The sequence below is a fragment of the Diabrotica undecimpunctata genome, chromosome 3, assembly GCF_040954645.1.
Source record: "Diabrotica undecimpunctata isolate CICGRU chromosome 3, icDiaUnde3, whole genome shotgun sequence".
Classification (NCBI taxonomy): Eukaryota; Metazoa; Arthropoda; class Insecta; order Coleoptera; family Chrysomelidae; genus Diabrotica; species Diabrotica undecimpunctata.
In genome coordinates this window covers 156355149-156367232 of record NC_092805.1, presented here as the reverse complement: position 1 = coordinate 156367232, position 12084 = coordinate 156355149, and the positions used below count along the sequence as shown (strand labels likewise).

Genomic DNA, 12084 nt, shown 5'->3' with positions numbered 1-12084 from the left:
GGTACTTCTTTATGTACACTTTTTTATAAAACTGAATAATAAGGGAGATACAACCCTTTAAAGGGGTGAATTGAAATTCTTATTTTTTCAAATATCTTCCAAACGGTTTTGAATACGAAGTTCATATTTTGGGAGTGATTATAAGACAGGATAATTAATTTCATGTCACCACCTATCACATCCTATATTAATACAGGGTAGTTTTGGAGGGTAAGTGGGGTTATTGCGTCACATGTTTTTTAATTTTTACATATTTTAAAAATTGTTTCCTCAGACTTTTCTACGCAAAAAAGGTGCTCTTGTAATATTTCGATAGATATCACCGTTTTCGATTTATTTAAACTCGAAGGTATACATGTATTTTATTGTAATCGTTACATTTCTTAATATTCATCAAGTATGCTTTGGAATTGACACTTGTGTTAGCAATAATATTACAAATTAATGGAAAACTTAATTAATACTTAACATTTAATTAATGGCGAAAATAATATTTCACAACAACTGTTCAAAATGTCCTCCATTTTGTTGAATACATAATCTAATTCTTTTATTTAGCGAACGCATTAATCCATTTAATGTTACTGGATCGTTTTGTAAATCGGTAAATGCTTCTTCAATTTTGTCACTTAACTCATTTACTGTATTAATTGGAGTGTTATACACTTTTGATTTCAAATAACTCCATACTGTAAAGTCCATTGGATTAAGATCACAACTACGAGCAGGCCAATGAATCGGTGCATCCGCACCCCGCCCTATCCACCTATCAGGGAAATGTTCATGTAACCACCTTCTACAAATTCTTGTGTAATGTGGTGTAGCACCATCATGCATGAAAAACATGTTTCTTCGTATTTGTAGTGGAATATCTTCCAAAATATCATGTAAAATATTGTCTAGAAAATTGTAATACATGTTACCATTTAAATTTCCGGGAAAGATGTGGTATCCTATGAAACTATTTCCTAAAGTAGCTGCCCAAACGTTTATCTTGAACGTGTGTTGGAAGTGAGTTTCCATTGTAGCCCTTGGATTTTCTTCGGCCCAGAAGTGCATATTTCTAGAATTGAACATACCTTGTCTTGTAAATGTGGCCTCGTCTGTAAACAGAATGTTGCTTAAAAAATTTGGTGCAGTTTGAACTTTATTTTGCAATACTTCACAAAAATCAACTCTAAGTGACATATCGTCAGGAAACAATTCCTGCATTTGTCGATAGTGGTAAGGATGTAATTGCTCTTCATGCAGAACTCTTAAAACACTTTGATGGGAAATATTCGTTCTTAATCCTAACCTGCGTGTACTTATTGTGGGGTCATTTATTACAGCATCCAATATTTGCTGTTCAACGCGAACATTTCTTGCTTCTCTACGACGACCAGCATCTGTATTCCTTCTTTGAAGACAACCGGCTTCTCTCAGTCGTCGTTCAGTACTTACAAAAGTCCTGGCATTGGGAATATTTCTGTTCGGATACTTTTCTCTGTAGCGTCTTATAGCGGCAGCAGTATTTCCCGAACATTCCCCTAATACTAAAAGTATGTCTGTCATCTCAGAATTTGAATAGTGTGCCATATTGCGGGCAAACAAATTTAAAAATATAGCAAAAGAGACGTGTTAAACAAATTTCACTGTCGAGTACAATAAAAGTGTAGATAAAATAATTTAATTGTTATTAAACGTCACTGACAGTTCATAGACTACTTGAGATTAAAGTGTTGTTGCTAACACAAGTGTCAATTCCAAAGCATACTTGATGAATATTAAGAAATGTAACGATTACAATAAAATACATGTATTCCTTCGAGTTTAAATAAATCGAAAACGGTGATATCTATCGAAATATTACAAGAGCACCTTTTTTGCGTAGAAAAGTCTAAGGAAACAATTTTTAAAAATATTTTTTTAAAATATGTAAAAATTAAAAAACATGTGACGCAATAACCCCCACTTACCCTCCAAAACTACCCTGTATTAATATAGGATGTGGTAGGTGGTGACATGAAATTAATTATCCTAATGTCTTATAATCACTCCCAAAATATGAACTCCGTATTCAAAACCGTTTGGAAGATATTTGAAAAAATAAGAATTTCAATTCACCCCTTTAAAGGGTTGTATCTCGCTTATTATTCAGTTTTATAAAAAAGTGTACATAAAGAAGTACCCTTATTTTTGGACGTACTATGAGCTCTAGAAATTAATGTGCATAATTCTGGACCACCTTGTAGATAACTTCTTCATAGGTATTATTTGTGATCCGGTATTCTCTTCGTTTCTAATGACAGTTCTTCTCTTTCATCATTGGATAGTTGCTGAACGTAATTGGTCCTGTAATACAATTAGTGATGGGCTAAACTGTGACTCTACAATCACAGGTATAACTGTAATCGTGATTTTTTATTCATTGTGATTTTTACCTGTAATTGTGATTTAACAGAGCAACGAAATAGTCGTACGCGTATGTTAAACTTTTCTTTTTTATTTGGCACTGGTGGCATTGTTAAAATATATGAGAATAAAAAATACTGAATAATGATACAAATACGAGGAGTTATACAATACATGTTTTTAAAAACAATTTCCGTACTGAAAATCGAAACGCCAAAAAAAAGTGTAATTATCATTATAATTAATTGTGATTTTAAATTGTCTAAAAATATGCCAGTGTAAAACATTAAATAAAAATTGCTTACCTCTATCATCGCCTTTATGTTCACTAGTATTTTCACTTAAGGATCCATTTTGCCTGATCTTCGTATTTGATGCGTTATTTTCTTCATTGTTCAAAACGATGTTTGAAGTGTTTGTCCCAAAGGTATCACGGTCTTCTCTATTTATTATGGATTCACTAGCAGAAGCATCAGCACGTAAAGGGTTTACTTGAAAACTGTCATCGCTTTCCAAACTATTGAAATATTCGCTATCCGATATAGAATGTTTAACTTTTACATGGCCCTCATGATCATGGCCTACAGGATCCTCTTCGTACATTACTCCTATCGAATCGGTTTTTGTAGCTAAATTTTGACTTATTTGATTCTGAAATTTAGGAGGTATGCCATCATTGTTTCTACCTTCGGGAATATTTTTACCATATGCGCCATAAAATTCCGGAGGGTCTGATTCTGTGTAATAATGTTGTGATCTTCTGCGCAAGTGCCGATTATGTACTCGTCTTCTTACTTTATATCCGGATTCTTCGGGGTCTAAATCTGATTCGTCATAATTCTCGTTTGCATCAGAAGGTCTTCTATGAATTGCCAAATATCGGGGTCTCATGTGAATAGGTTGATGATAATTAGTGTCATGATCTACCATAACTTCTCGTGTTGGAACTGAGTTAACTGAATCGTCATCTTCATTTTCAGAAAAACTTCTTTGGTTTAGATGTCTCTGTCTATTATCAGTGTGTTCATTACCAGAAAGTTCTGGAGCTAATGTAGTTTCGGCATTTTCATTAATGTCGTCTTTAATAATTGTTTTGTGTTGGCTAAGTGGTCGCCTATCATAAAGATGTCTATTATATCGCATTCTTTTTGGATGCTGTGAATGGGCACTGAATTCATTATGGTTAACTTGGGAAATACGCGGTCTCATATGTATACGTGGCCTATTGGTTTCAGCAATATTTGTAGTAGCATCCGTTATAGCCGAACTTTCATTATCTTGCAGATCGTATGTAGTTTCAGAAGTATTAGGTACCACAGTAGTTATTATGGGTTTCATATGTACAGGTCTATGGATATTACGGAATTTTCTATATCTGTCATATAAACTGGTTACATCAGTTGTATCAGTTGTTATTGTAACCTCTGTTGTACTATCAGTTGTATCAGTAATATCAGAGGTAGTTGTTTCTTTATGTCTGACTTGCATTAATGGTCTCATATGTACCGGTCTACTAGCGTGACGGAATCTTTCATACACACTAGTACTTGCAGTAGGTTCTTGGGTTGTAATTTCATTTCCATATCTGTCAGTTGGAATGGATTCAGATGGATTTAAATGAATTTGAGTGGTATCAGTTGTATCAAGAGTAGTTATTTCTTCATGTCTGGCTTGCACTAATGGTCTCATACGCATAGGTCTGTGCGCGTGACGGAATCTTTCATACACACTACTACTTGCAGTTGGTTCTTGGGTTGTAATTTCATTTCCATATCTGTCAGTTGAAATGGATTCAGATGGATTTAAATGAATTTGAGTGGTATCAGTTGTATCAAGAGTAGTTGTTTCTTCATGTCTGGCTTGCACTAATGGTCTCATACGCATAGGTCTGTGCGCGTGACGGAATCTTTCATACACACTAGTACTTGCAGTAGGTTCTTGGGTTGTAATTTCATTTCCATAGCTGTCAGTTGGAATGGATTCAGATGGATTTAAATGAATTTGAGTAGTATCAGTTGTATCAAGAGTAGTTGTTTCTTCATGTCTAGCTTGCATTAATGGTCTCATACGCATAGGTCTGTGCGCGTGACGGAATCTTTCATACACACTAGTACTTGCAGTAGGTTCTTGGGTTGTAATTTCATTTCCATAACTGTCAGTTGGAATGGATTCAGATGGATTTAAATGAATTTGAGTAGTATCAGTTGTATCAAGAGTAGTTGTTTCTTCATGTCTAGCTTGCATTAATGGTCTCATACGCATAGGTCTATGACCATGACGGTATCTTTCATACAAACTAGTACTTGCGGTAGGTTCTTGGGTTGTAATTTCATTTCCATATCTGTCAGTTGGAATGGATTCAGATGGATTTAAATGAATTTGAGTAGTATCAGTTGTATCAAGAGTAGTTGTTTCTTCATGTCTGGCTTGCACTAATGGTCTCATACGCATAGGTCTGTGCGCGTGACGGAATCTTTCATACACACTAGTACTTGCAGTAGGTTCTTGGGTTGTAATTTCATTTCCATAGCTGTCAGTTGGAATGGATTCAGATGGATTTAAATGAATTTGAGTAGTATCAGTTGTATCAAGAGTAGTTGTTTCTTCATGTCTAGCTTGTATTAATGGTCTCATACGCATAGGTCTATGCGCTTGACGAAATCTTTCATACACACTGGTTCTTGCAGTAGGTTCTTGAGTTGTAATTTCATTTCCAAATCTGTCAGTTGGAATGTATTCAGATGGATTTAAATGAATTTCAGTCGTATCAGTTGTATCAATAGTAGTTGTTTCTTCATGTCTGGCTTGCATTAACGGTCTTATACGCATAGGTCTACGCAAATGACGGAATCTTTCATATACACTGGTACTTACAGTAGGTTCTTGAGTTGTAATTTCATTTCCGAAACTATCCGTTGAATTGGGTTCAGATGAGTTTGAAAGAGTTTGAGTTGAGTCAAGAGTAGTTGTTTCTTGATGTCTGACTTGCACTAATGGCCTCATTAATCTAGGTCTATGAGCGTGACGGAATCTTTCATATACACTGGTACTTTCAGTAGGTTCTTGGGTCGTAATTTCATTTCCAATACTCTCAGTTGGACTGGGTTCAGATGTGTTCGAATGAGTTTGAGTTGTACCCTTGGAAGTCTCCACGTGTGGCTTGAAGTTCATCCTGTGACGGAATGTTCTATATCTGTCATACACACTAGTGATTTCAGCTGTTATTCCAGGCTGTGTCGTATGTTCACTTACTGTTGCTTCATCATCAGTTACCGTAGTTTCTTTATGATTAACTTGTACTAAAGGTTTCATTTGCATAGGTCTATGAACGTTTCGATATCGTTGATATATGTTAGTTCTTGAAATAGGTCTAATCGTCGTTGTTTCATTTCCCATACTTTCAGACGTATTAGATTCAGAAGGATGTACATGTTTGGATACGGTAAAATGAGGCTTAAAACTCATTCTATGACGCATTCTCTTATATCTGTCGTATGCATAAGTGCTAGATATTTCAGTTGTAGTATCCGTTCCACTATCTTCTTCAGGATTTATATTAGGTTCTTCAGTTTTTGTGCCATTACTATTAATTGCATTTTGTTCTGAAGATATATTGCTATGATGAATTTCTATGTGATTATTAACCGTTCCAAATCGAGAATTTAGAAAATTAGGTCTATTATGCCTAAATCTTTCATAGACACTTGTTGACGTCTCAGAAATAGTACTATTTGGATTATCAGTTTTTTCTAATGGTAATGAAGAAGTAGTAGTATTGGGAGTGATCGTGTTGGAAGAAGTGGAGTTGGGATTGTCTGTCGAACTTGGACGATTTAAAAAATTATTGGAAAAGTGGTTGCGATATCTATACTTCTGATATATATTTTTCTTTATTGGCATTTCTGTTGTAGTATAATCTCCATCGTTTCCTTGTTCAATATGTGAATGGTGTCTGGTAGTATAAAAATAACTACCTGAAGGTTTATTATGTGAACGCTGTATATTTTTACTATTATAAATATTTGTTTTTGGATGGAATCTATGATACCTGTGTGTAGAAGAAGATATTACAGACATAGTAGTTGTTTCAGTGTTATTATCGCCGTTGTTACTTGCTTCTGTAGTACTACCATTCAAAATATTTTCTGTCGTTCTTATATGATGAGAACTGTGGTAATTATGATGGGTTTTATGTATTGGTTTGTATGTATGGTATCTATGAGCAGAAATAGTTGTTGTTTCCGTATTATCTTCGCTGTTAGTACTATTTATTTTTGTATCATTGTTGACATGGCTCTTTCTTTTGATATGTGAATACTGACGATGACTGTAATGAGTTTTATGAACTGGTTTATATCTGTGATACCTATGTGTGGTATGTGTTACAGGAGCAGCAGTTGTACCATTGACTTCTAAATTGGTGTTGTTTAAAGCAGTGTCGTTTATAGTATTAATTTTGTTATAACGATGATAGCTATGTTGATTTTTGTGAACTGGTTTATATCTGTGGTATCTACTAGTAGTTGAAGTAACTGTCGTTACATTGTTATTAGAGATATTTGTACTATTTGGACTAGTTTCTGTTGTTTCGGTGGTATCTGAAAAACGATTATGTATATAAGTGCGTTTATGTGTTGGCTTAAATCTGTGGTGCCCACTAGAAGTAGTAGCAGTATGGGTTCTTTTGGTTCCATAATGATGATTGGTGTATTTGTTGAACCTATGGTAACTATGTCCAGTACTTTCGGTACTACTTACTGGTGTATGTTTGTGGTATCGATGTGTACTAGACTTATGAGTTCCGTTTCTGTGATGGTGTGTTGAGGTAGTAACGGCATCATGAGTAGTTGTATTACTTCCTAACCGATTGGTAAAGGTAGGCATATCCGTTGATCCACTAATATTTACACCGAGCGTAATGGAATAAGCTGTTATTGTAGTTGGTTCATTAGTGCTGTAGGGTGAATACGTAGTTTCTGTTTCTGTATAAGTCGATGGAGTTACATATGTATTATCCGGTGTTGTAAAATCAGTGGTAATTGTTGGTATTGTTGAATCTGTAACAATATTCGTAGTAACTAACGTAGTGGGCTCTGTTGTAGTTTCTACTGAAAATTTCGTTGTGGATGCTGAAAAAAAATATCATAAGTGAGAGACTTGTATTTATGATTTTTAAAATTTTAATTTAAAACAACCATTTTTTAAAATCAAAATTTTAAAAAATGGTTGTTTATTCAAACTTGACTAAACATTTTTTTACTTAACTAGATACCAAAATTCTTAGGTGGTGGGTAATGAACGCCCTAACCGGTCCTAGGACCGTCGAGTAAATAAGAAATAAAATCCCACGTTCGAACCAAAACAGACTAAGGTATGGTAATGGTAACCCTAACAGTAGAGTCCCTGGTCCTCCGAGTCTGGGGGTTGGGCGTAGGGCTAACAACCCCACCCTGGAAAAAAGCATTGTTACGAGCGCTGAAAAAACAAAAACCGGACGGACCTTATGTAGACTATCTGGCAAACTTAAAAAGGATATTCAATTTGGATCATAGAACGTGAGAACATTGCACTCTGCAGGAGCGATGAGATGCCTCTTAGACACTCTTAAAAAATATAATATGGACATAACAGCTATACAAGAGGTATGATGGGAAAGGACCGGTACCATTTAGCATTCAAGACATGGATCAAATATACTAGACTGCAGAAGTTATAGAGGTGTTAATATTGAACCCGATCACTGTTTTATAGCTGAGAGTCTCAGGGCTTGTGTATCAAATGCCAGGAACAATAAGACTAAGCAAATAAGTTGATAAATTAAAATATGCTGACGTCGTAAGAAACTTTCAAATACGCTTAGATCGTAAACTATCAAAACGTCCCAAAACGAAGTAGATCCCACTAAATTTAACTCAAACTGGAGTTTAAAAAACCACGCTGCAAAAGACTGCAGATGAACTATGGGCTGAGGTACCTAAAGGGCAGCAAAATAACTGGTTTAATGAGGAATTTAAACGAGTACCCAAAGAGAATAACGCGTATCCGAAAATGATCAACAGGCGGACTAGGAGCAATGTTGTATAATATCGAGTAAACAGAAGAGAGGAAAACCAAAAGCACAACCAGAAAAAAAGCGGCAAGAAATCAGTAGAGAGTTCGAAGAAATAGAGAACACGAACATCGAAAATTTTCAAATAAGTTAACACAAAAAGAAAAGTTTTCAAGCCACAAGTGAACCAAGGCAAGGCTAATATTTTTTTTTGAACGATAGAGTAGAAGTACTAAAAAGCTAGCAGGAACACTTTAGTAAAAAAATGCGAAGAAGATTTAAGTTGATCCCAATATGGGTTTAGAAAAAAAAACAGAAACCAGGGAGACTATGCTGGGTCTGACATTAATGGTCGAAAAATATTTGTAAGCACAAAGAAAACTTTATGCTTTTTTGCTGATTATAGAAATGCTTTCGATATTACCCAATACGATAAACTAATTTTAGTAACATTGTAAGAAATCGTGTTAGATGGACGTGATAATACTAAATGTGTGGGTAATGATGAAGTACTGGTATAATTGAAAAAGGCTCAGCAGATACTAACGGATCTCAGGTCAAAAGCTAAAGGCCGAATGACAGTGAAAATATACTATATAACTAATCACAAACAACGATCCTTTAGAAATTAATCAACCAACGTTGGAAACCTTTTTTTCTCAAATTTCTCTTTTGTTCATGTTCTTCTAGCCTTTTAATCTTTTCTATATTTTGTTTACTATTTTTAAATCATAGATGTTGTTTTAATTGTCGTCTACTTGTAATATATTCCACTTTTGTTTCTTCTGTACTGTAGATCAGAATTTTAAGCCTATCTTGATTTTTTTGTTCCATTAGCCTCCGACTGTCTTACTCATACCATCTTTTTTTTTCTAGGTTTTTTGCTTGCCCCAACTACTTCTTTTACAGCTATTATAACCGTTTTTTTTAAAACCCTCCACTTATCTTTGATATTTCTGACCTAATTTCCAATTACTTTATTACATTGTTCAATTATTATGTTTTTTATTTTCTTCATTTAGCTCCAACCTGTACTTCTTTGCTTCTTCAGTAATCTTCAATTCTTTAGCGGTTCTTGCTAAGATCATTAGATCATCAGCAAATGCCGTACACTGGTGCTCATTTTTCATGATTATTTCTTTCGCATTCATGCTGCATTTTCTGATTACAATTTCTAACACTAAGTTGAATAATGTCGTGGATAAAGGATTTTACCTGTCTCATGCCTTTTGCAACCATAAATTGATCTGAAATATGACTGTGCTTAGCAATTTCACAGATAGAGTTATTTAGTGTAACTTTTAGTAGTCTGATCAATTTTTTTGATATACCCAAATGTTCCATTGCTCGATACATTTTGAATCTATCGACCCAATCATACGCTTCTATAATATCCACAAACAACACAAGCAGAAGAATTTTACCATCGTATTAAGTGGTATGTATCACCTTTAAGGAGAAGATTGGGTCTATAGTAGATCTGTAATTTCTAAAGCCGGTCTAGTACTCATATAATGTTCTTTGTGTAAAGTAATTTGGTGTATTTCCGCATAGTTATTTGGTCTACTTAATAGACACAAAAGTTAGAAGAGTCGTAGAAATAGGAAGTGACCACTATTTAGTAGTAGCAAAAATATTAGAAAATGAGTCAGATAATAATAACATTAACAAACTGTAAAAAAAAAGAAAATGAAACTATTACGTCATATAAATTAAGAAATAAAGATATTACTGAGAAGTACCAGATGACCATAAATCAAAGGCTAGAAAATGCCAAAGAAAAGATAGATGGTAAAAACGTAGAACAACTATGGAGCACCTTCAAAGAGATTATTGAATAGCTATATAAATAAAGCGACAGACCTATATGCAACAAGTAAGAAGGGCAATAAAAGAAAGCAAATTGCTTGGAAAATATATTTACAAAATAAAACACCAGAAAGCTATGAAGAATACTAAAAATATAGATTAGTAAAAGAATTTGTTACAAAACCAAAAAAGGACAAATGGACAGAATTTGAAAAAAAGATGGAATCAAGCAGGAAAGAGAATCAGAAACTGTTTTATGGAGTTTTAAAATCAAAGAAAACAACAGACAAAGAAAAAAAAAGATATAAAAAACATAAAGAATATAACTGGCGAACTTCTCACAGAAAACAATGAAATGATAAACAGATAGAAAAAATATTTCTAAAAGATGCGACAAATACACTGCTATCAAGAAGAAAACAACCTCTTAAACCAAAGAATAGAAGGTGATAATATATCCAATAACCATAAATGAGCTGCAAGAAGCAATTGTAGAAATGAAAAACGGAAAGGCACCAGGGTATGACAGAATACTAAGTAAAATGATGAAAAATCGGGATCAAACGCAATAGAGTTATTACTAAAAATATTTAATGTTATATGGAGAGAAGAACAGATAAAAATTGACTGGTAGAAGGCTCAGAGAGTACCGCTTTATAAAAAGGGTGATAGCACGGATTGTAACAACTATAGACGAATAGCACTCTTAATACTACAATGAAAATATACGAAAAAATATTAAACAAAAGAATAACCGGAAAAATTAACAGTGCCCATGAAGGCAGAAGTACCCATGATCATATATTAACTATCAAATAACTAATAGAAAAATACCAGCAACAGGAAAAAAGATGTATCTGGCGTATATAGACCTTGAAAAGGCTTGTGTACCAAGGCAAAAATTATGGGAAATATTAGAAAATTGCTCTTATCATAAGTATTTTGTTACTAATACTTATGATAAGAGCAATTAGAAAATATTTACAACAGCAATATGTCATGAGTTAAAACAGAACATCAAACAAAACAAAACAAATAAAAATGCAATATATGAGACGAATTCGAGGAGTTACCAAAAGAGATAGATTAGAGAACACTCAAGTAAGACAAGATTTGCAAATAGAGTCAACATTAGAATATATAGAAAGAAGATAATTCAGTTGGGAGCGTCATCTTCTGAGAATGGAGAATACAAAACCGATGAAAGAAATTTGGTCTATTTCTCAATATTCTTGCGAAGATTTCATATACAGTATCTATTAAGGCTATAGCTCTACAGTTACCACACTTCATTTTGTCTTTTTTTATGCTGCGGGCATATGAGGGCCTAATGTCAATCAGTTGGCATTATTTCATTTTCCCCATATTTGCTATTTATTAATTGATATATCTTTCTCTCAAGTTGATCTCCTCCGAACTTGATTATTTCTATGCATATGTCATTTTCCCTAGAACTTCTGTTATTTTTCGTTTATTGTATTGCTGTCGCCACCTCCTCCTCTGTAGGTTGCCTTTCAACTATCTCAAATTCTCCAACTACCCAGTTAACTACTGCTTCGCGTCACACTTCACCATTCAATAACATTTGGAAGTTTGTTTCCCACTCCGCCATTACTTTTACGGATCACTAATTAAATTTTCGTCTTTCCCTTTCATATAACTACAGTGACTTTGGTAACCTTTTCCCATCTTATTAACTTCTTGATAGCACCACCTAACCTCTTTGTGTTTAAACTTTCTTTCTATTTCTTTTAATTTGAACTTATTATGATATATCTTTTTCTTTCTGCATAGAGCTTTAAGTTTATCTCGAAATATTCTATATTCTTGTT

At 34.0% G+C, this 12084-nt stretch overlaps 1 protein-coding gene across 1 annotated transcript in view; it reads right to left on the bottom strand.

Annotated features, from left to right (window-relative positions):
* The window catches only part of LOC140437642 (uncharacterized), a 57234-nt gene that overhangs the window by 17987 nt on the left and 27163 nt on the right, over nt 1–12084 (bottom strand). Inside the window, exon 3 of the mRNA XM_072527271.1 lies at nt 2700–7523. Within this exon, the coding sequence (XP_072383372.1) occupies nt 2700–7523 (4824 nt within the window). The remainder of the gene's footprint in view (nt 1–2699; nt 7524–12084) is intronic.